At 52.0% G+C, this 19,702-nt stretch overlaps 1 protein-coding gene and 1 long non-coding RNA gene across 2 annotated transcripts in view; one reads left to right on the top strand and one right to left on the bottom strand.

Annotated features, from left to right (window-relative positions):
* Positions 1-6: 6 nt before the first annotated feature.
* The window catches only part of LONP1 (lon peptidase 1, mitochondrial), a 21,342-nt gene continuing 1,646 nt past the window's right edge, over positions 7-19,702 (top strand). Inside the window, exons 1-16 of the mRNA XM_006764248.1 lie at positions 7-139; positions 3,930-4,018; positions 4,882-5,001; positions 6,907-7,135; positions 9,146-9,207; positions 9,741-9,870; positions 10,595-10,678; positions 10,969-11,189; positions 12,639-12,777; positions 13,529-13,707; positions 15,618-15,705; positions 16,097-16,219; positions 16,301-16,417; positions 17,931-18,071; positions 18,667-18,832; positions 19,473-19,687. Coding sequence (XP_006764311.1) covers positions 53-139; positions 3,930-4,018; positions 4,882-5,001; positions 6,907-7,135; positions 9,146-9,207; positions 9,741-9,870; positions 10,595-10,678; positions 10,969-11,189; positions 12,639-12,777; positions 13,529-13,707; positions 15,618-15,705; positions 16,097-16,219; positions 16,301-16,417; positions 17,931-18,071; positions 18,667-18,832; positions 19,473-19,687 — 2,190 coding nt within the window. The 5' untranslated portion in view covers positions 7-52. The remainder of the gene's footprint in view (positions 140-3,929; positions 4,019-4,881; positions 5,002-6,906; positions 7,136-9,145; positions 9,208-9,740; positions 9,871-10,594; positions 10,679-10,968; positions 11,190-12,638; positions 12,778-13,528; positions 13,708-15,617; positions 15,706-16,096; positions 16,220-16,300; positions 16,418-17,930; positions 18,072-18,666; positions 18,833-19,472; positions 19,688-19,702) is intronic.
* Positions 10,400-19,702, bottom strand: part of LOC107183161 — a 10,590-nt gene continuing 1,287 nt past the window's right edge. Inside the window, exon 3 of the long non-coding RNA XR_001513932.1 lies at positions 10,400-10,411. This is a non-coding gene — a long non-coding RNA (uncharacterized LOC107183161). The remainder of the gene's footprint in view (positions 10,412-19,702) is intronic.

Consider the following 19,702-nt stretch of genomic DNA (forward strand, 5'->3'; position numbering starts at 1 on the left):
GGGGGGCAGCGCGGGCGGCGGCGAAGGCCCCGTCATAACGGCGCTGACACCTATGACCATCCCGGACGTGTTCCCGCACCTGCCACTCATCGCCGTCACCCGCAATCCGGTGTTCCCGCGCTTTATCAAGATTATCGAGGTAATGCGGTCTCCTCCGTTGTCCTCCGTTTACCCACCTCTGCACGCAGCGAGTTGGGCCGAGGGAAAGTTTAGCACCCTCATTTCTCCAAAGTTTTTCAGACACGAAGTTTATCCAAGGCAGGAGTTGGAATTTTGTCTGTTAATCACTAGCTTGGTGAACTGGAGCCACATTCCTCCCTTAGGAGCTCTTAAGGCAGCGGTTCTCAACGTGTGGGGGTCGAACGACCCTTTCACAGTGGTCGCCTAAGACCATCGGAAAACACATATATAATTCCATATTGTTTTTGGGATGGATCACTATGCTTTAATTATGTTCAATTTGTAACAATGAAAATACATCCTGCATATCAGATATTTACGATTCATAACAGTAGCAAAATTACAGTTATGAAGTAGCAACGAAAATAATTTTATGGTTGGGGGTCACCACAAAGTGAGGAACTGTATTAAAGGGTCGCGGCATTAGGAAGGTTGAGAACCACTGTCTTAAGGGGAGTTGGACCCAGTGAGCTTAGGACTGTGCACTTAGCGTGTCATCACAGGCATCCGGCTCCGAGAAGAACCCGAAAAGCAGTCTTGCGCCAGTTACTTTTCTGCAGGTGTTGGTAAATGTTTTCTAACTCCCCAGAGTGGCCTTTCTAGTGATGAGCCTCTCTGGGATCAGGATTAATTCCTTTCTTAAACAAGTATTTCTAGATCATGTGCCAAGTTCAGTTCTAGCTGTTAGGGGTACAGCAGTGAACAAGACAAAAATTCCTGCCTTTGGAGCTCATATTTTAGCGAGAAGCAAGAAGCAATGAACAAGATTAGTAAGTATAGTATGTGCTGGAAGAGAATGAATACTACAGGGAGTAAGAGAGCAAGGGACGGATGAGGAAGGTGCAAAGGGAATCTTCTCTGGGAGGTGCGGGGGAGTGTTCTTACCCACTACCATGTTGCCAGCACTGAGGTACAGCAGCGAACAAATCAAACAGTCCCTGTGCCTAAGGAACCGATGTTGTAATGGAAAGAGGCAGGAAACAAGGTCCTTTCAGACTAAGAAACCTAAAGGGAGGGTTGGGTGGGGAACTAGGGTGATGTAATAGAGAGAAAACATTGTGAGTGCAAGGAACTTGCCTTTTTAGAGTAGGAAGGACACAAATACCTACCTCCCTCCCCCACCCCACCCCTTTTTTAATGATGTGGAAACTGGAGTCCATGGAGGAGAAAGGTTATCTTTAACTGTCTAAGCAAGGTCATACAATGAGTCAGCCTCTGTATTCACCCTCCAGCTTCTCCACCTCACCCCAGTTTCTGCTAAGTAAATCTCAGGGATGCCTTAGAAAGGGACAAAACAGAGGGGCAGCAACCAGCCAGTGAGCAGGGGACAGAAGAGGCCCCTCCACCACCTGTTTTGCACTGCTGCCGCTGTCTGCCTGAGCTGCTCTTCCAGGGCCCGCCTTGATGTTGAGTAGTGGTTATTTGGAGGTCCCAGGGTAGGACCCTGTGGCTGACTCCACCATCCCCAGTTCTGTAACCTTGGGCAAGCTGTTGCTCTGGGCCTTCATTTTCTCATCTGTGAAATGGACATGATAGTATCTTCTGCCTTAGAGTTGTTGTGGGAAATAAATGAGGTCATTAAAGGATCTAGAATGGTAGGTACCTGGTGCTTAGTGTGCTTCAGTAGTAAGCAGCTGCACCTGTTGTCTTTTATGTGGGGCTCCTCACACATTTCAGAAGCCTGCCTTGGAGAGCTCTTTCCCGTCTTTGACCCACCATCAGCAGTCCTCTCTACCCTACCAGGCCCTGGGGCAGGACTGTTCACCAGGTGTGGTCCCCTCAGTCCAGCAAAGGGGGCAGGTGCCCAAGCAGAGAGAATGATTCTTTTAAGACAGCGGTTCTCAATCTGTGGGTCGCGACCCCTTTGGGGGTCAAATGACACTTTCACAGGGGTCGCCTAAGACCATCGGAAAACACATATGTAATTACATATTGTTTTTGTGATTAATCACTATGCTTTAATTATGTTCAGTTTGTAACAATGAAAATATATCCTGCATATCGCCAAGCAGAGAGAATGATTCTTTTAAGACAGCCGTTCTCAATCTGTGGGTCGCGACCCCTTTGGGGATCAAATGACACTTTCACAGGGGTCGCCTAAGACCATCGGAAAACACATATGTAATTACATATTGTTTTTGTGATTAATCACTATGCTTTAATTATGTTCAGTTTGTAACAATGAAAATATATCCTGCATATCAGATATTTACGATTCATAACAGTAGCAAAATTACAGTTATGAAGTAGCAACGAAAATAATTTTATGGTTGGGGGTCACCACAACATGAGCAGCTGTACTAAAGGGTCGTGACATTAGGAAGGTTGAGAACCACTGTTCTAAGAGGTTGTGTCTGTCCACCTGGAGCTAGCCAGGAGGGCTAAATGAGTCACTGTGGATAGCATGAGGCTGGCATGTGGTACTCATATTTTTGTAATGAAAAGGGATCATGCCGAAGAAGGGGAGGTGCCGAGATGCAACAGTCAGCTGTTAGCAGAGGAGAAATGAGGGAAACTTTCGTGGACCCAGTTAGTGTTTCTGAAGTTGTTAACCAAGCTCCGATTACTTTTGTTTCTGTAGTTGACTGCATGGGGCTAATTTGCCCCAGTAGGTTCTCTTCTTATCAGTGGCTTCGGACTGTAGACTAGAGCAGTGATGGCGAACCTATGACACGTGTGTCAGAGGTGACATGCGAACTCATTTTTTTGGTTAATTTTTCTTTGTTAAATGGCTTTTAAATATATAAAATAAATATTAAAAATATAAATCTTTGTTTTACTGTGGTTGCAAATATCAAAAAATTTGATATATGTGACACGGCACCAGAGTTAAGTTAAAATGCTGACAAGGCGAGCTCAAAAGGTTCGCCATCACTGGACTAGAGGCTCTTAGTTTTTATTGGGTTGATGTACCCTCCTGATGGACCTTTCTCCAGGGAAAAATGCATCCATAGTGACAGGAATTCCCAGACCCTAAGTTAAGGGCCGCTGTTAGAGCTAAAACACAGGTTCTCAAATTTTGGTGCTTGGACCAGCAGCATCACCTGGGAGCTTGTTTAGAATGCAGACTCTCAGGCCCTCTTTAGAGTTCCTGCGTCAGAAACTATGTGTGCTAAAGACTGAGAGCCATCAAGTTTAGGCAGTCCCGTCTGGGAATTAGTACAGGCTTGAAAGAAATCATTTGAACCCTAAAAGACATCTGTGCACCACCCCCCATCAGCTGTTTCCTAAGACATCATTAACCCCCTACCTGCCGCTGAAATGACATCAAGAAAATGTTCTGTGATCTTGGGGGTTTCAGCGATCAATAAATAGGGTAAAGATGTGATTGGGAAATACTTTCAGTGAAGATTAGAGGAAGTTAACATCCTATGGTGTGGGCCATATTTGAATTACACACATTTAGTGTAGTTCTGACACTGATGAAATCAGTAAAGTTTAGATTTTAGGCCTTCTATTTTGCCACTGAAACAGCTCTTGAAATTGAGCCTTAAATCAGTTTCTTAGTTCTGGCCACTTGTCTACTTAGAGTTTTCTTTAGGAAGGGGGAGAACCACCGAGGAATGCAGTGGTTCATATATCTGTCTTTTGTTTGTTTTTGGTCCAGGGATTCCTGGACTAAGTTGGTTAGTGACCTCGATCAGATTAGCATGTCCCCAGAGAATAATATAGAAAATGTTAGAGCTGCTATCAAAATGTCAGCTAGAAAACCTACCCTGCGTTTCACTTTGGGGTCATTGTCATGCTAGGTTAAAAATAAGAAGTTGGTTGAGCTGCTAAGAAGGAAAGTCCGTCTTGCCCAGCCATATGCCGGCGTCTTTCTAAAGAGAGATGACACGTAAGTGTAATTTTTCCTTCGCTCCTTTGCTGAAGTCGCCCTGGAGTGTAACTCACCACCAGTTTTGCTCCCTAAAGTAGCCTGGACCTCTGACCCTTGACCTGAAAGAAACCAAGTAGAGCCTACAGGGGACTCAGCCTGGAGCCAAGTGTTCCTTTATAACAGGGGTCCTCAAACTTTTTAAACAGGGGGCCAGTTCACTGTCCCTCAGACCGTTGGAGGGCTGAACTATAGTTTAAAAAAAAACTATGAACAAATTACTGTGCACATTGCACCTATCTTATTTTGAAGTAAAAAAACAAAACGGGAACAAATACAATATTTGTATTTGCATGTGGCCCGCGGGCCGTAATTTGAGGACCCCTGCTTTATAGCCTGGACTGAAGGCTTGGCTTGCAGCGCTGGGCTTCGTGCCTTGTCAAGATGTGGGGGGTATTAACCTCGAGGACCCTTGGTGTTAAAACATGCACACCTGCAAGGCCGCTTCAGCACAGAGCGAAGTGGGCAGATATCACCGCTTTGGATATGTCCACCTTGACTCCAGGCAGGAATTAGTTCCACTTCCAAGTTAGAAGTCTAGGGTGTCCTGAGTCGGCTCTGTCTTGGGATTTTGGAATGGAATGAAAATTCCATCCAGGATGCCTCATGGCCAGGAGCTACTCACCTGTGCAGTTACCACTGGTATTCCTTAGCTGGCAGGTATTTTACTGGGCTCCAGAGCCCCTGTGGGAGCAAGGAGGTCACTGTTGGTTTTCAGTCCAGGCCAGTTGAGTTTTCGTCTCTCCCTCCTCCAGCCTAGCCTGAGACACTCCGTGGGAATTAGAGAGCCTGTGCCGATGTTCCTTTGTGTCTCTCTCCCTCAGTAACGAGTCCGACGTGGTCGAGAGCTTGGACGAGATCTACCACACGGGAACGTTTGTCCAGATCCACGAGATGCAGGACCTTGGGGACAAGCTGCGCATGATTGTCATGGGACACAGGAGGTTCGGGGGTCTGTGGGACACTGGTGGGGAGGGTGGTTCTGAGTACCCCTAAGTTCCAGCACTGACTCACCCTTCTCAGTCATCCCTGCAGCCTGATCACTACAGTGGCCACACCAAAGCTGGAGATTGAGGCTAAGACATGTCATCTCTGGAGCCTCCCTTCTCAGAGTTCCCTTGTTAAAGTGGCAGAATGGTGGTCCGTGAGAAGTCGTTTCTTTAATGCACGTTATTTTAAAAAGCATCACAAAAACAAAGTAGCAAGTTGCCTCATCTCATGTCTAGGTGTCCGCTGTTCACAGTTGGGCTTGCTTTTCCTCCAAGTGCACGTGTCTGCATCTGCCTGCAGATAATGCTGTATTGTCATTCTTAGCAATTTGCAGTTTTCACCCAGACACACTTCCTTGTGGTCCATGGAATTATTAACTGTCAAAGGACTGCATATGTTTAAGTCCAGTTTAAGCCCTTGTATCTATCACGATTAATTTTAAAAATCTGCAAGGTTGAAGCTCTCGATAGAACAGCAGTTCTCAACCTGTGGGTCGCAACCCCTTTGGCGGTCGGACGACCCTTTCACAGGGGTCGCCTAAGACCAACCTGCATATCAGATATTTACATTACGATTCATAACAGTAGCAACATTACAGTTATGAAGTAGCAACGAAAATAATTTTATGGTTGGGTCACAACATGAGGAACTGTATTTAAAGGGCCAGAAGGTTGAGAACCACTGCAATAGAGGAACTAACCAGCTTTTCACATGTGTTCCAAGGAACACTGGTCCTGTGAGACGCTTCACAAGAGTCCTGTGATCAAACATACATGAAAACATGTCGGAGTACAAGCTGATAACGTGTAGTGAAGATATAGTGAATGTTCTGGAAAGCCCCTCATTGGAGACACTGACAGCATTTATTGAATTCAGTCTTCCATCGTTTTTCTCACGTAGCCTTTTTCTTGTGTCAGCTGGGCAGCACCCCAGATACATTCTGGGGAAAGGGCCTGTGCCGGGCCCTGATTCTGTGAAAGTCCCTGCACTGAGCCTCCGCACCCCTTCCTCTGTTCCCGCTAGTCTCTTAGGGAAGGGGCTGTTTCTCTGTGTCCTGGAAGGACTCATGAGCCAGAGGGAAGAGAATAAGATTCAGTTCGAATTAATAAACAGTGGTGCCTGCTAACTGCCCTGCCTTACAGAATGAGGTGCCCTATAGAATGAGCCCTCTCTCCTGAGGCCAGGCCTCCTTTTCTCTGTGCACCTTGCTGATGACAGCTGGGCACCGAGTAGGCATCTGTGGTGGCTGTCAGACCCTTCTCTGAGGAAGGCACCATTGTTAGTTACCTGTGTGACAGAGGGGAGGCGGAACACGTCATACAACACCTGGATGGAGAGACAGGGTGGGAGCACCCCTAGTGGGGGGACACCAGAGGCATGAAAACAGGCCACAAGCTGAAATCAAATGGTGGTGGGTGCTTTAGGGAAGGGGGGAGATGAGGATGGGCAGGGTGACGGGATCTGGCCTTCGTGAGGAGGTGCCCTTGAATCGAGGCCTGAATAACACGAAGGGGTGAGCTCCGAGTAAGAGAGGGAGGCAGAGTCCCAGAGATGGGCTCTGCCGAGGTGGCAGCTCATAATGGTCCCCAGAACTGGTTTCCACTGGCTCATCCATCAGTTTGTGGAGGACAGTGGGGTATTGGTGTGGGAATGGAATGGATGGGTCTGCTGGAGTCTAAGGGCAGAGGGGGATGCTGGTCTTTGGGTTCTGAGAAAGTAGCTCAGTCTTCAGCTCCAGAGTTTGTAGTTACCCTGCCCTGGGCCCAGCAGGACCCTTAGTTATCAGCACTGGGGACCTCATTAGGGCATGGTCCCTCCCAACCTCAGCGGCTCCATCTCTGCCTCGCTCCCGGCTACAGGATTCACATCAGCAGACAGCTGGAGGTGGAGCCGGAGGAGGCTGAGGCTGAGAAGCAGAAGCCCCGCCGGAAGCCCAAGCGGAGCAAGAAGGAGGTGGAGGAGGATCTGGGTGTCAGGCGCCAGATGGAGGTGGTGGTGGAGCCCAACTCAGGCACCCCCAGTGAGGTGCTCATGGTGGAAGTCGAGAATGTTGTCCATGAGGACTTCCAGGTCACAGAGGAAGTGAAGGTGAGTCAGCACTCCTGAGGAAGGGGCTAGCCTGTTGCAGCACTCACTGTTTGAGAGTGCAAAGCACACTTTTCCTCACAAAAGTCCTTGGGAGAAACTGGGATGAGAAAAGTGAAGGAAATCCACTGGGGTCCTTAGCTGCTCTGGAAGGAGGCAGGATTTGAACCCAGGTCCAGCCACAGCCTGCGATCTCCGGGCAGGTGCCTCCGGCCTTCCCCCCAAGCCTGGTGCATCGGGGCGGGGAAGCAGGGCACATTCCTCGGGAACTCGGGCTCTGAGACAGGAAAGAAACAGCCTTCTTCCTGGTGAGCCAACTTTCAAGGTGGTGGTGGGAGTGTTCTTCCACCTGCTCTTCTAGTGCAACTTCTGGACAGGGTGACTGCTGGGTAGGAATATAGTGAATAGCTTTGGTCTGATTCTGAGGCACTGTGGTTTTTTCTTTTCTTTTTTTAAAATTTATTTTTAGAGAGCGAGAGAAATATTGATTTGTTATTACACTTAATTTGTGTATTCACGAGTTGATTATTGTATGTGCCCTGACTGAGGATTGAACCTGCAACCTTGGCATATAGGGACCATGCTCTAACCAACTGAGCTATCCAGCCAGGACACCAAGGCACTGTTGAGAAGTTTTCTGGGGCAGCTTCTGAGCTCCGAGGGAAGGAGTGCTGTGATTGGTTGGTGATGTCAGCTTTGGGTGCTGGAAGGGGCTTGGATGCGTTTGCCACTGGCCTGTACCAGCAGTCCAGGGCCACCCGGGCCCTTGAGAGCAGAGCTGTGTGGGAGAACCTTCCATGGTGGAAATATTCTGCAATTCAGCACCATTACCTGTGGCTATTAAGCACTCTACCTATGGCTGGTGCAACTGAGCAACAGAACACTCATTTTATTTCAGTGAATAGCTACCAGTGGCTGCCGAACTGAGGTGTGGGTTTATATGTCATAAACAGCACAGCTTCAGAGTTTCCTATGAGGATTGTGTAGTGGGGGAAAGGCAGACATAGATGGTGTTATGAAAAAAATTGAGGACCAGGCTGGGGGGCTGGTGCAGAAAGCTCTTGTCTTGGGAAACAGGCTGGGCTGGAAAGGGGCTGTCCCTTCTCCCATCATGCAAGGCACATTCGTGGGAAACGGTGCTGAACCATTCGTAGACGACCTGTATGTAGCAGAGCAGCTCCCCCACTGTGATTTATTGAAAGTCAGCCCTCAACACAAGGGCTTGAATAAAAAAGGAAAAAGAATCAAGGACCTTGGAGAGACAGCGCACTCATCCTTGTTCACGCAAGGGCGATGGACCTTCAGCTGGCTTCCTTCAATAAAGATCAACTCAGGCAATTCAGGGACAAATCCAATAACTAGATACCACGAGATTAGACTAGAAAACCCCAGCCGTTGTGGCTGCTTGCTTCGTGCCCACCGGTGCCCTCATTGGAGTACAATATGCTGCAAACCGGGCCTTCTGGAAACAAATGAGGTGTGGGTATGTATGTTGTAAACTGCCTGGTGGTCCTGCCAGAACAAGACCAGCTTCACTGTGGCAGGGAACAAAGGCAAGAAGGAACGCAGTACCCATAGGTCCACAGCCTAGGGCCCCACCTCTACAGGGACCTGTGGCCAGGTTCCAGGAGGAACAGACTGAGAGCCCTAGTGACTCAGGCAGATCCCAGACAAAGAAGTCATAGCCTGCGTGTTATGTGGCCAAGGATGAGGAGTGTCAGTTGTGAGTGATAAAAGAGTAAAGAAAACCCCCGCTCCCTCTGTAAGACATGCCCCCCTCCACCCCCAAAACGCCTCGTTCTAAGATTAGAATGGTGTAAGGAGATGGAGTTGGTTTTAGTATTTGCTCAGTTGGTTCGGTGTCTCCGTGACTGGTGAATTCTGGCTCTGCTCCTGGGTCTCTAAGGCCATCCTTGTCCAGGACCAGGTGGGAGAGGCTCCCTAGGGCCACAGTGCCCCTTGCCCCACTGGTCCCAGGACCCCGTGATCCATGCTAGTCTTCTCACTTTCCAGGCCCTGACAGCTGAGATCGTGAAGACCATCCGGGACATCATTGCCTTGAACCCACTCTACAGGTGGGTGTCCTGCACGCTCCCCAACCAGAATGTGTGGCTAGCCCTTCCTGAGGCCAGGCTGGGCTCTCTCTGTGGCACCTGGGTTGGCAGAAATTTTTCTCAAGAGCGTCCTGGTTGAAAACCTTTTGGGGGCAGGAATTTGACACCCAGGCCCAGTCCTGTGCAGGTGGAACCTCTTCCCTTCTAACAGGGACATCCTGGGGTGGGATGGCTGACCTGGCCCAGGTTCTTTGCCGTCTTCCTGCTAACAAGGATCTGGATTTGGCTGAAGCCTTTGTTGTCATTAGTTGGAGTGAAGGGGGATCTTATGAGGTTACCACGTGGCTGCTGCAGGGGGCTTCTATCTGGGCTGGAGGTGTTAGACTCATGATTCTAGGACAAGGAGGCCCTACTGGTCCTGAAGCGGGGGAGGCCCATATGCAATGCTGGCTCTCAGTGCTGCTAGGGACCATGAGACAGGGCCAGCAGGGGTGAAGTCCCAGCTGCTGTCATGGTCCTCGTGCCCTATGACAGCATCCCTCTGTCCCTTCCAGAGAGTCTGTGCTGCAGATGATGCAGGCGGGCCAGAGGGTGGTAGACAACCCCATCTACCTGAGCGACATGGGTGCCGCACTGACTGGAGCAGAGTCCCACGAGCTGCAGGATGTCCTGGAGGAGACCAATGTGAGTTGTCCGCACATGCACTGTGCCGGGCCTGTGCTGCGTGCTGGGCCGCTTCCCAGGCTGGCTGGGCTGGCTGGTGTCCTCAGTTCCCTTTTTGAGATGATTTCACATCAGCACATGTCCTTCATTCACATCCAGCTCCCTCATTCTTTTTAACTGCTGCATAGTATTCCATCAGGTGGTGTCCGTGATTTAGTGGTGGCATATTTGAGTTGTCACCAGTCTTTTGCTGTTACAAACACCTGTACAAACATCCTGATCCACACAGCTTGAGTACCTGATGGAGTTTTATCTGTAGAAGGTGTTTCCAGAACCTGGCTTGTTGGAACAGGGGTGCATGCCTCTTTTTGTTAAAGTGTGGCTAGTGGTCTGTTACAGTCTAGGCCAGTGATGGCAAACCTATGACACGCGTGTCAGAGGTGACACGCGAACTCATTTTTTTGGTTGATTTTTCTTTGTTAAATGGCACTTAAATATATAAAATAAATATCAAAAATGTAAATCTTTGTTTTACTATGGTTGCAAATATAAAAAAATTTCTCTATGTGACACGGCACCAGAGTTAAGTTAGGGTTTTTCAAAATGCCGAACTCAAAAGGTTTGCCATCACTGGTTTAAGCTCTCTATAGCAACAGCTTGCTGAGTGCCCCGAACCCCCTCCCCCTACTCCCCCATTCCTACAGAGATGGACACCATTCTGATTGATGTCTCCTTTTTTTGGCAGATTCCCAAGCGGCTGTATAAGGCCCTGTCCCTCCTCAAGAAGGAGTTTGAGTTGAGCAAGCTGCAGCAGCGCTTGGGGCGGGAGGTAAGTGGGGTGGGGACAGCCTCGAGCTGAGAAGCCCTTCTGTGTTCCAAGGGCTGCGTGCACTTGGGCTGTGAAACTCATTAGGTTAAAAATTACAACTGATCCTAGCGGCTGAACCCAGAGAAAGAGGTCTCCGTCTGACCATCCCCCTTCGAGGGGGAGGAGCTCTCTGCGTTCAGAGTCCTGGGGAAAATGTACGAAATGGGAACAGATTGGGAAAGGTTCCAAAGCTTTTTTTCAAGACTGGACTGTGTATTCTCCGGTCTGAGGGCAGCTTCTTGGCCCCGCAGGTGGAGGAGAAAATCAAGCAGACACATCGCAAGTACCTCCTGCAAGAGCAGCTGAAGATCATCAAGAAGGAACTAGGCCTGGAGAAGGAGGACAAGGACGCCATTGAGGAAAAGTTCCGCGAGCGGCTGAAGGAGCTCGTGGTCCCCAAGCACGTCATGGACGTTGTGGATGAGGAGCTGAGCAAGCTGGGCCTGCTAGACAACCACTCCTCAGAGTTCAAGTGAGTGCCTGGGGGCAGCGGTGCTGGCTCCTCTGTCACATCTGGCTCTTAGAAAAGCCTGTGACCTGGCAGGGTCTGGCATGTGCCAGGACGCCACCGGCACTGGCACAAGCATTTGTCTTAAACAGCCCGTCACATGCATCAGTCCTCTCAAACCATCCTGTGCGGAACCTGCCTTTGTCACCCCCATTTCTCAGATAAATCAGGGTTCAGGAAAGTCAAGACAGTGACCAGGGCCTCTAAGCTGGTAGTCGGGAACAGTGATTTGAACCCAAGGACATATGGCTTTAAGCTAGTGCTTCCAGCCAGAGCCAGGAGTCCCTGAACCGCCACCCCGTGGCCACCCTCTTCCCTTGGCTTCTGTCCTCTGGCCTCCCTCTTGCTGCTTTGAGAGTCAGCCAGGAAGTAAGCGTATTTTATTGGGAACTCGGCCTTGACCAGCAGTCCTTGTCCCTCCCACACTGGCTGTGAGTCAGGATGGCTTCCCAGGGTTTGGGCAGAGAGGCTCAGGGCCTTTGGTGTCAGATCCGAGGGACTGGGCGTTGCTCCTGGGCATTTTGTGGACTGGCAGGTCCTGGAATGGCCCTTCTGAAGGGAGGACCCAAGCACCAGGCCCCTCCCTGACTCAGGATGTTTGGGGAGGGCGACACATTCTACAGGACCCTGGGAGATGCTGATGCCTCCATTCTAGAGGTGCCCCAGCTTTTCTTCCTCAGGCAGCTAATGAGCTTTCATGCTGCTGTCACAAGTGTTTATAAACTAGAGCAGCGGTTCTCAACCTGTGGGTCGCGACCCCTTTGGGGGTCGAACAACCCTTTCACAGGGGTCGCCTAAGACCATCGGAAAACACATATAATTACATATTGTATTTGTGATTAATCACTATACTTTAATTATGTTCAATTTGTAACAATGAAATTGGGGGTCACCACAACATGAGGAACTGTATTAAAGGGTCACGGCATTAGGAAGGTTGAGAACCACTGAACTAGAGCCTTAAAACATGAATTAATCAGTCTCTTATTCGGACCCTAGGGAGGGGCCTCTTCTAGGCCCCTGTCCCTGATACACAACTCCCAGGCAGGGTTACCCTCTTGGTAATGCTGACCTGCCACCACCCAGGCTTCAGTCTCCTCACTTGCCCTGGGTTAGGTTGTCCCCTCCATTCTAAGCACTGTCCCTTCCATGGTGTTAGACCCTGAGTAGTCCCCATGCTCACTGTGCCTCTGGTCTGGGAAACCGGCCTGGCACTTGTGGCGGGAACCAGGATACTTCCCAGTTGTGGCCCTCACTGAGAGAGCTTTCCAGAGTGCTGCCAGCCTGCCAGCCAAGTGCACTTGGTATAGTTCACGCTTTGGGCTCAGTGGGTACCAGCCACATGGATTTGCAACAGCAGGGGCCAGGTGCCTCGCGGGGACCCACTCACCACTCTGGTCTGTCCTGTGGCAGCGTCACCCGCAATTATCTGGACTGGCTGACGTCCATCCCATGGGGCAAGTACAGTGACGAGAACCTGGATCTGGCCCGGGCCCAGGCAGTCCTGGAGGAGGACCACTATGGGATGGAGGACGTCAAGAAGCGCATCCTGGTGAGGCCGCCTATACTCTCTTCTGTGGGCCCCGGGGTCCTGGGCACAGGCCAGCCTAACCCCACATCCAGGCACTTGGTCGTTGCACCTAGGGCGGATGCTGAGCGGAGTGGTCTGTAATGGTCTGGATTTGCATATGGGTCTGGATGCCTCAGGGGCTGGGGCCCAGGATCCCCTCCCTGCTGTTGGGGAGACCCAGAGGAGCCCCCTGGTGAATGTGGGGGTCTGGAGGTACAGAGGGGTTCAGGAAGGTAAGGGGTAGAGGGCCCTGGCCAGAGGTGTTGGATTGGCTCAGAAATGTCAGGGGCTGCCAGAGCCAGCCTGCCCTGCTCCAGGGGCTCAAAGATTTACAAGGGGAAGAAAACAGGCCTGGCTGAGGGCATTGGGGCGTGGGCAGACCAGGAGAAAGGAGGAGGCCATTGTGATCCACAATATAGAAGGAAAGAGCCTGTTAAGTGGGGAAGCTGCCTAATGGGCCTGGACTGTAGTCATCCATAGTTGATTGTCAGTCACACATGTTCTCCTGGCATCTACTTGTCCCATTGGTGCCTCAGGCTGCCCCACCCTTTGGCAGATGACACCTGCAGTCAGGTTGGCTCCTCCAGGACAGGCCTTGTCCCTTCTTACCCCCCAGAAACCTAGAAAGTACCAGAAGGTGGCCAGACTCAAGTCAGGCACAGCCCTTACTCTGCACAACGGCAATGAGCAGCAAGTGATTGATTGTCTCATGGGAGCCCACCTCTGCCCATAGGAATTCATTGCCGTCAGCCAGCTCCGAGGCTCGACCCAGGGCAAAATCCTCTGCTTCTACGGCCCCCCTGGTGTGGGCAAGACCAGCATCGCCCGTTCCATCGCTCGAGCCCTGAACCGAGAGTACTTCCGCTTCAGTGTCGGTGGCATGACGGATGTGGCCGAGATTAAGGGGCACAGGTAGGCCCAGCCTCCTGGATCTGCTTCTGCCTTTGTTAAAGTGATTGGGGTGGCAAAGTAGTAAACTCCACTCACACTGGAGTTAGTAACTGAAAAGTTGAGGCATCTAGGCCCGACTGAATCCAGGTGCTCAAATATTGGATCCAAATCTTGACCTCTTAGGGAGGGCTTTGTCAGCATTTCCAGCTTAGTTCCCACCAGCAACTCCCCCAGCAGCCCCACCAGAGTTCCAGGGCTGGCGCTTGCCATTCTGCCTGGGCTGTCTGACCAGTGACTGAACTAGAGTGAGGGGCAAGGTGGTCTCCCCAGTGAGAATGGGCCAGCCCACACCCGTGAGGCCTCAGCACCTGTCTTGATTCTTTCCTCTCTCATCAGACCCCGAGCAGGGGCTGGTATCTTCTGTGTCCCGGGTCTTAACCATTTGTACACCATAAGCGTCTATAGACTCAAGTGGGGAACCTTTTTTAATTAAATTCAAAATATCGTGGCAGTTAACTGGTTACAGCTACCTGGCCCTGTGCCTGGCACCCTTCCGGGGAGCAGTCAGGATATTTCGTTCTCCTGGAGCTTCCCGCCATGCTGGCCTCCACAGAGGTTGGTTCTTGGAAAAGTGTAAACTGCTTGAGACACAAGTGTAGCAGATACACTTGTATTTGTTCTCAGGTTGCCAGTGTTCAAAGGTGGGGTGGGGAGGCCGGATGGGGAGAAGGTAGCGCTGTCATAGGCTATTCTTGGTGCTTCTCCCTAATGACTAATAGATGCATGATCTCTATGGACCACCCACAGGTTTTCTTGTTCTCCCTTGTACCTGGCCACATGACCTCCTACCTGCCCCCAAGCCCTGGCAAACTAGTGTTTAAGGATGATTTCAGTCCATGTTACAAGTTTCTTTTTATTGTCTCTGAAAACATGGATACTTTTGGCCGCCCACTGGGCAGGGTGAGTTGGGTGTGACCTCCACCCCTCACTGACTCGAACCCGCAGGGAGGTGGGCAGTCTCTCGGCTTCCTGGCACAGAACCTGGTGTGAGCTCCAGGAGGGGTCAAGAAGGGACAGGGCCCACACAGCATTGGAGGCCACCAGGCTGGGATGGTGCACATATTCCTGGGAGACCTACTCCGAGCGTGGAGGGGTGCAGGGAGCTGACCTGGGAGGCTGGGGAGGTTCTTGCCTCAGTACTGACCTCTGAGCTGGTTGAGCAGGAGGCTGAAAGTTGGGGGTGGGCCTGACGGAAGGCAGAGGGGACCCTGGTACCCCCTGTGCCTGGTTGGAGACTGCCTAGGAGCTGCGGCAAGGACCACTCCCCAGGGTGAGAAGAGGCTTTGACTTAGTTTCTGCACAAGTGCAGGTGGTCTGACGTTGGGAGGTCATTGGGGAGAGGTGCCCAGAAGGATGGGCAGGTGGGCGCTCTTTGCTGATGCTAGTCTGGGATTCCAAACAAGGACAAGGACGGGGAACTGACTGACTGCTGTTATACTGAAAACTGCCAAGCTCCCTCGGCCCACATGGCCCTCCCGTCGTCCCCTTGCTGCCCTCACCTTCTTCCTCTCTCAACTCTCACTGTGTTCCTGTCCCAGGTGTTGGGGATGTTCCTGGTGCTGGTTTCTGGCTGCTCCCAGTCCTTCTTGTTCTGTTGGGTTTCACTGGATATGAGGTGCTGACTAAGGGGATGGGTCTGAGGGAGACCTGGCTGTGAATCTGTCCCCTGCCCTGAATCTGAGCTGGGGAAGGAGGTTGGGGTGACTGAGTGCTCCGCAGATTGGCCTGGCCAGAAGCAGCCAGCATTTCCCCACAGAGGGCACGTGGCACACTGAGGTCCTGGATCTCCAAGGGAGCTGGGCCTGCGAGTGCACACGTGGCCTCCAGTGGATGAGGCAGGCACTGACTGCCCAGCGTGCTCTCTTCCCCAGGCGGACGTACGTGGGCGCCATGCCAGGAAAGATCATACAGTGCCTGAAGAAGACCAAGACGGAGAACCCCCTGATCCTAATAGATGAGGTGTGTGTGGGCCCTGGAGGGCTGAGCTGTGGCTGCACTTCCCTGAGGTTCAAACCCTGTCTTCAGGGCCCTCCTAACCCAGAGCCCCAGGCAGCCCTGACCAGGCAGTCTGTGTTCACAATGAAACCCGTGGCCTGGTGGCTTCGATGGTCCCTGAGTCACTGTGGGCGGCCTCACTGCAGCAAGGCCCTCTCCTGCCCCAGAGGACCCCATGTCTGCCCAGTCACGCTGTGAGGCCAGCTCTCTTGTCCCTTCTCAGGGCTTCTCCAGTTCTGGTCCCTGGTGCAGGTGGGGTCTGGGCCCACTTGGTTCCCCTGCCTCAGTGTCTGGTGAGCAGGTGCAAGGGGCAGCACAAGGTGCCAACACCATCTGCCCTCTGATGCCCTTCCAGGTGGATAAGATTGGCCGGGGTTACCAGGGGGACCCCTCGTCAGCATTGCTCGAGTTGCTGGATCCTGAGCAGAATGCCAACTTCTTGGACCACTACCTGGACGTGCCCGTGGACTTATCCAAGGTGTGTGTCCTGCCTGGGGCCTGACCCTGGCAGGGAGAGGTAGGGTGGCCAGTTCTCCAGCACCTCACACTGGCTCCCTAGGTGCTGTTCATCTGCACGGCCAACGTCATCGAGACCATCCCAGAGCCACTGAGGGACCGGATGGAGATGATCAACGTGTCGGGCTATGTGGCCCAGGAGAAGCTTGCCATTGCCGAGGTGAGGCCAGGTGTCCCATCTGTCGAGCCCTGGGGAGGGGGACCCCACTGTGCTCAGAATTGGGCATCTGAGTGCACACTAAGTACTGGGCACTTAAAGTTGGGGGTTCAGTCCACAGTGCCCTGCTCTCAGAGCTCCCATTCCCGTTCTAGTCAACTATCAAACCTGAGTGGGAGGGAGACAGGATACTGATCCCCGTGTCACGTATGTAGTATGAGGTCTAGCCAAAAGAAACATGTGGCATGTGTAAACTATAATGTCACCTCTGACACCAGGTGTGGGGTGTTTGCCCCCACCAGCCAGTTTTCTGGCGGGGTGTCCTGCATTTCAGTGACACTACCCAGGGTTAGCGGCAGAACTTACAGGTTCCGGGCTCATCCCACAGAACTGCCCTAACTTCAGGAGCCACTCACAAGTCCCGGCCTCTCCTCTGACCAACCAGCTGTAAGCTGGGTTCTTACAGCCAACCTCTTCCTCGGGTTTGATAGTTGACTAGAACAGCTTACAGAACTCAGGAAAAGAGTTTAGTTTACTCGTTTATTATATAGGATGTACCTTGGGAACAGCCCAAGAGTGACACAGGATGAGGCGTAGGGAAGGGCTGCAGTGTTTACTATTTGGAAAGGGTTTCTCCCCTCCAGGCCTTTGCAGCCCGGAGATGGGCACTGGGCCCCAGGGGGAGGGAGGGGATAAGGACTCGGGTGGCAGGGGTGCTGGGACTCCCTGCCATATCTGCCCTCCACCCATAGGACTCAAAAGGGGTGAAGGATGGGCTGATTCAGGGTGTGGCTGGGGGCTTCCTTCAAATCCCTGAAGGGATATGATAGGAGGGACACATGGACTTGTGGGAGCTCCAGGGCCAACTGCAGTGTCAGTTGGCTCTGTCCCCACCTAGTGCTCAGGGCTGTCTGTCCAGAGACTGCTGTACAGCAGGAGTTGTGCTGGGCTGTGGGTGACCATGGAGCCTCTAGTCTGCTCCGGGCAGCAGCTACAAAACCTTGTCTGTATGTGAGGTTGGCCCAGGAATCAGGGAGGGCTTCCTGAAGGAAGTGACATCTAAGATGTCATCTGGAGAGAGGATAGCAATTGGATCTGGGCAGAGGATGTAGTAGGAGCAGGGGTGGTTGGCTGGGGGTCTGTAGGTTGTGGACACTTCACAGAGGTGGCCACTGTTCAGGGCCCTGGCACCCACTGAGCTCTGCCCAGATACTCTGTTACTATCCCTCCAAGCCTTACTGGCCAACAGTGCCACCCTTTAGCCTGCCCTGACACCTCCCTCCAAGCCTTACTGGCTACTTTCACCAACAGTGCCACCCTTTAGCCTGCCCTGACACCCTATGTTCATTGGACGACCCCAGCTTCCTCAAGGACCAGAGTTCCATGAAGGCAGGGTCCACCTCAGTCCTATCTTTACCAGCCAGGGATCTGTGGCTGGGTGCTGGGCCCTGGATCCTGAGACCTGGGGATGAGGAAGGTCCCAGGAGGATCCTGACAGAGCTCCCCTCTCTGCCAGCGGTACCTGGTGCCTCAGGCCCGTGCCCTGTGCGGCCTGGATGAAAGCAAGGCCAAGCTGTCGTCGGACGTGCTGACTGTCCTTATTAAGCAGTACTGCCGGGAGAGCGGAGTGCGCAACCTGCAGAAGCAGGTGGAGAAGGTGAGCCTAGCCCAGGGGTGGGCAAACTTTTTGACTCGAGGGCCACAATGGGTTCTTAAACTGGACTGGAGGGCCGGAACAAAAGCATGGATGGAGTGTTTGTGTGAACTAATATAAATTCAAAGTAAACATCATTACATAAAAGGACACGGTCTTTTTTTTTTTTTAGTTTTATTCATTTCAAACGGGCCGGATTCGGCCCGCGGGCCGTAGTTTGCCCACGGCTGGCCTAGAGGGTGTGATGTGACTGAAGGGAGCCAGAAACAGGGCAGATACTGTCTGACCCCACTCCTGTGAGGTCCCTAGCAGTCAGACTCACAGATATCAAAGTAGAATGGTGGGTGCCAGGGGCCGGGGAGTTTTTGTTTGGGAAGCTGAGAATGTTCTGGAGATGGACGGTGGGGATGGTTGCACAGCAGTGTGAAATGTACTTATTGCCACTGAGTTGCACTCTTAGAAATGGCTACAGTGGTACATTTTTCATGTGATGTGCATTTTACACAATTTAAAAATTAAAGCAAAAGGAGATGGATCTGGTGAGTGTGGGCCTGTGACTGGGGGCCGGCTGCCCATCATCCTGCCTCACCTGCCCCAGGTCTTAAGGAAGTCCGCCTACAAGATTGTCAGTGGTCAGGCCGAGTTGGTGGAGGTGACACCTGAGAATCTGCAGGACTTTGTGGGGAAGCCGGTGTTTACTGTGGAACGCATGTATGAAGTGACGCCACCTGGCGTGGTCATGGGGCTGGCCTGGACTGCCATGGGTGAGTGCTGCACGTCCTTCCGTTTGTCCTCTGGGACAAGTTTGTACTTTGTTGCTCTGAACCACCCTCTGGCTGGCTGGTGGCGCACAATGAGACCAAGGGAATTGGGGCTGTTGGAGCAGTGGCCAAAAGGTGGCAGGTGTACTCCATGAGCTTTATTTAGGTGATGCTTTTGACAGGCTTGCATGTGGGACAGTCCTTCACAGCATGAGACCCTGGGACACCACCCAGCAGGGGGAGTGGGGAGGGAACCTCTGTCTAGGTGACATTGCTTCACTTGGGCTTCAGGGTCTTTTAGAGCCCAGGTGTTGCTCTGGCAGGGGTTGGGTGCAGTTTTGGGGGGTTTGTAAAGGCAGCAGGCTCTGGTTGACAAAAAGTTTGCTCATTTGGGTGATATTTAAAGCTATGTAAAAATTTGTGCCTGGTGTTGGCAGCCTGTGTGAAGGTACATAGGGTAGGGCCAGTGCACAGTGGTTCCCTTAGGTGGCATGGTCGCCGACACGAGACAGAGGAGGTGCTAGGCTGAGGAGAGGTGGGTGAGGAAGTGTTGCAGGTGGTGGTCCAGCATTGAGGGGGAGCGGCTACCCTGGGAATCTATCTATCTCAGAGCTTACAGCCCCTACACACTGGTGTCTTCTAGGAGGCTCCACGCTGTTTGTCGAGACATCCCCAAGGCGGCCTCAGGAGAAGAACAACAAGGACAAGGACGGGAGCCTGGAGGTGACAGGCCAGTTGGGGGAGGTGATGAAGGAGAGTGCCCGCATCGCCTACACTTTTGCCAGGGCCTTCCTGATGCGGCATGACCCCACCAATGAGTACCTGGTGACTTCACACATCCACCTGCATGTGCCAGAGGTGAGCCACAGTGCC

Source organism: Myotis davidii, unplaced genomic scaffold (genome assembly GCF_000327345.1).
Source record: "Myotis davidii unplaced genomic scaffold, ASM32734v1 scaffold341, whole genome shotgun sequence".
In the NCBI taxonomy this organism is placed as follows: domain Eukaryota; kingdom Metazoa; phylum Chordata; class Mammalia; order Chiroptera; family Vespertilionidae; genus Myotis; species Myotis davidii.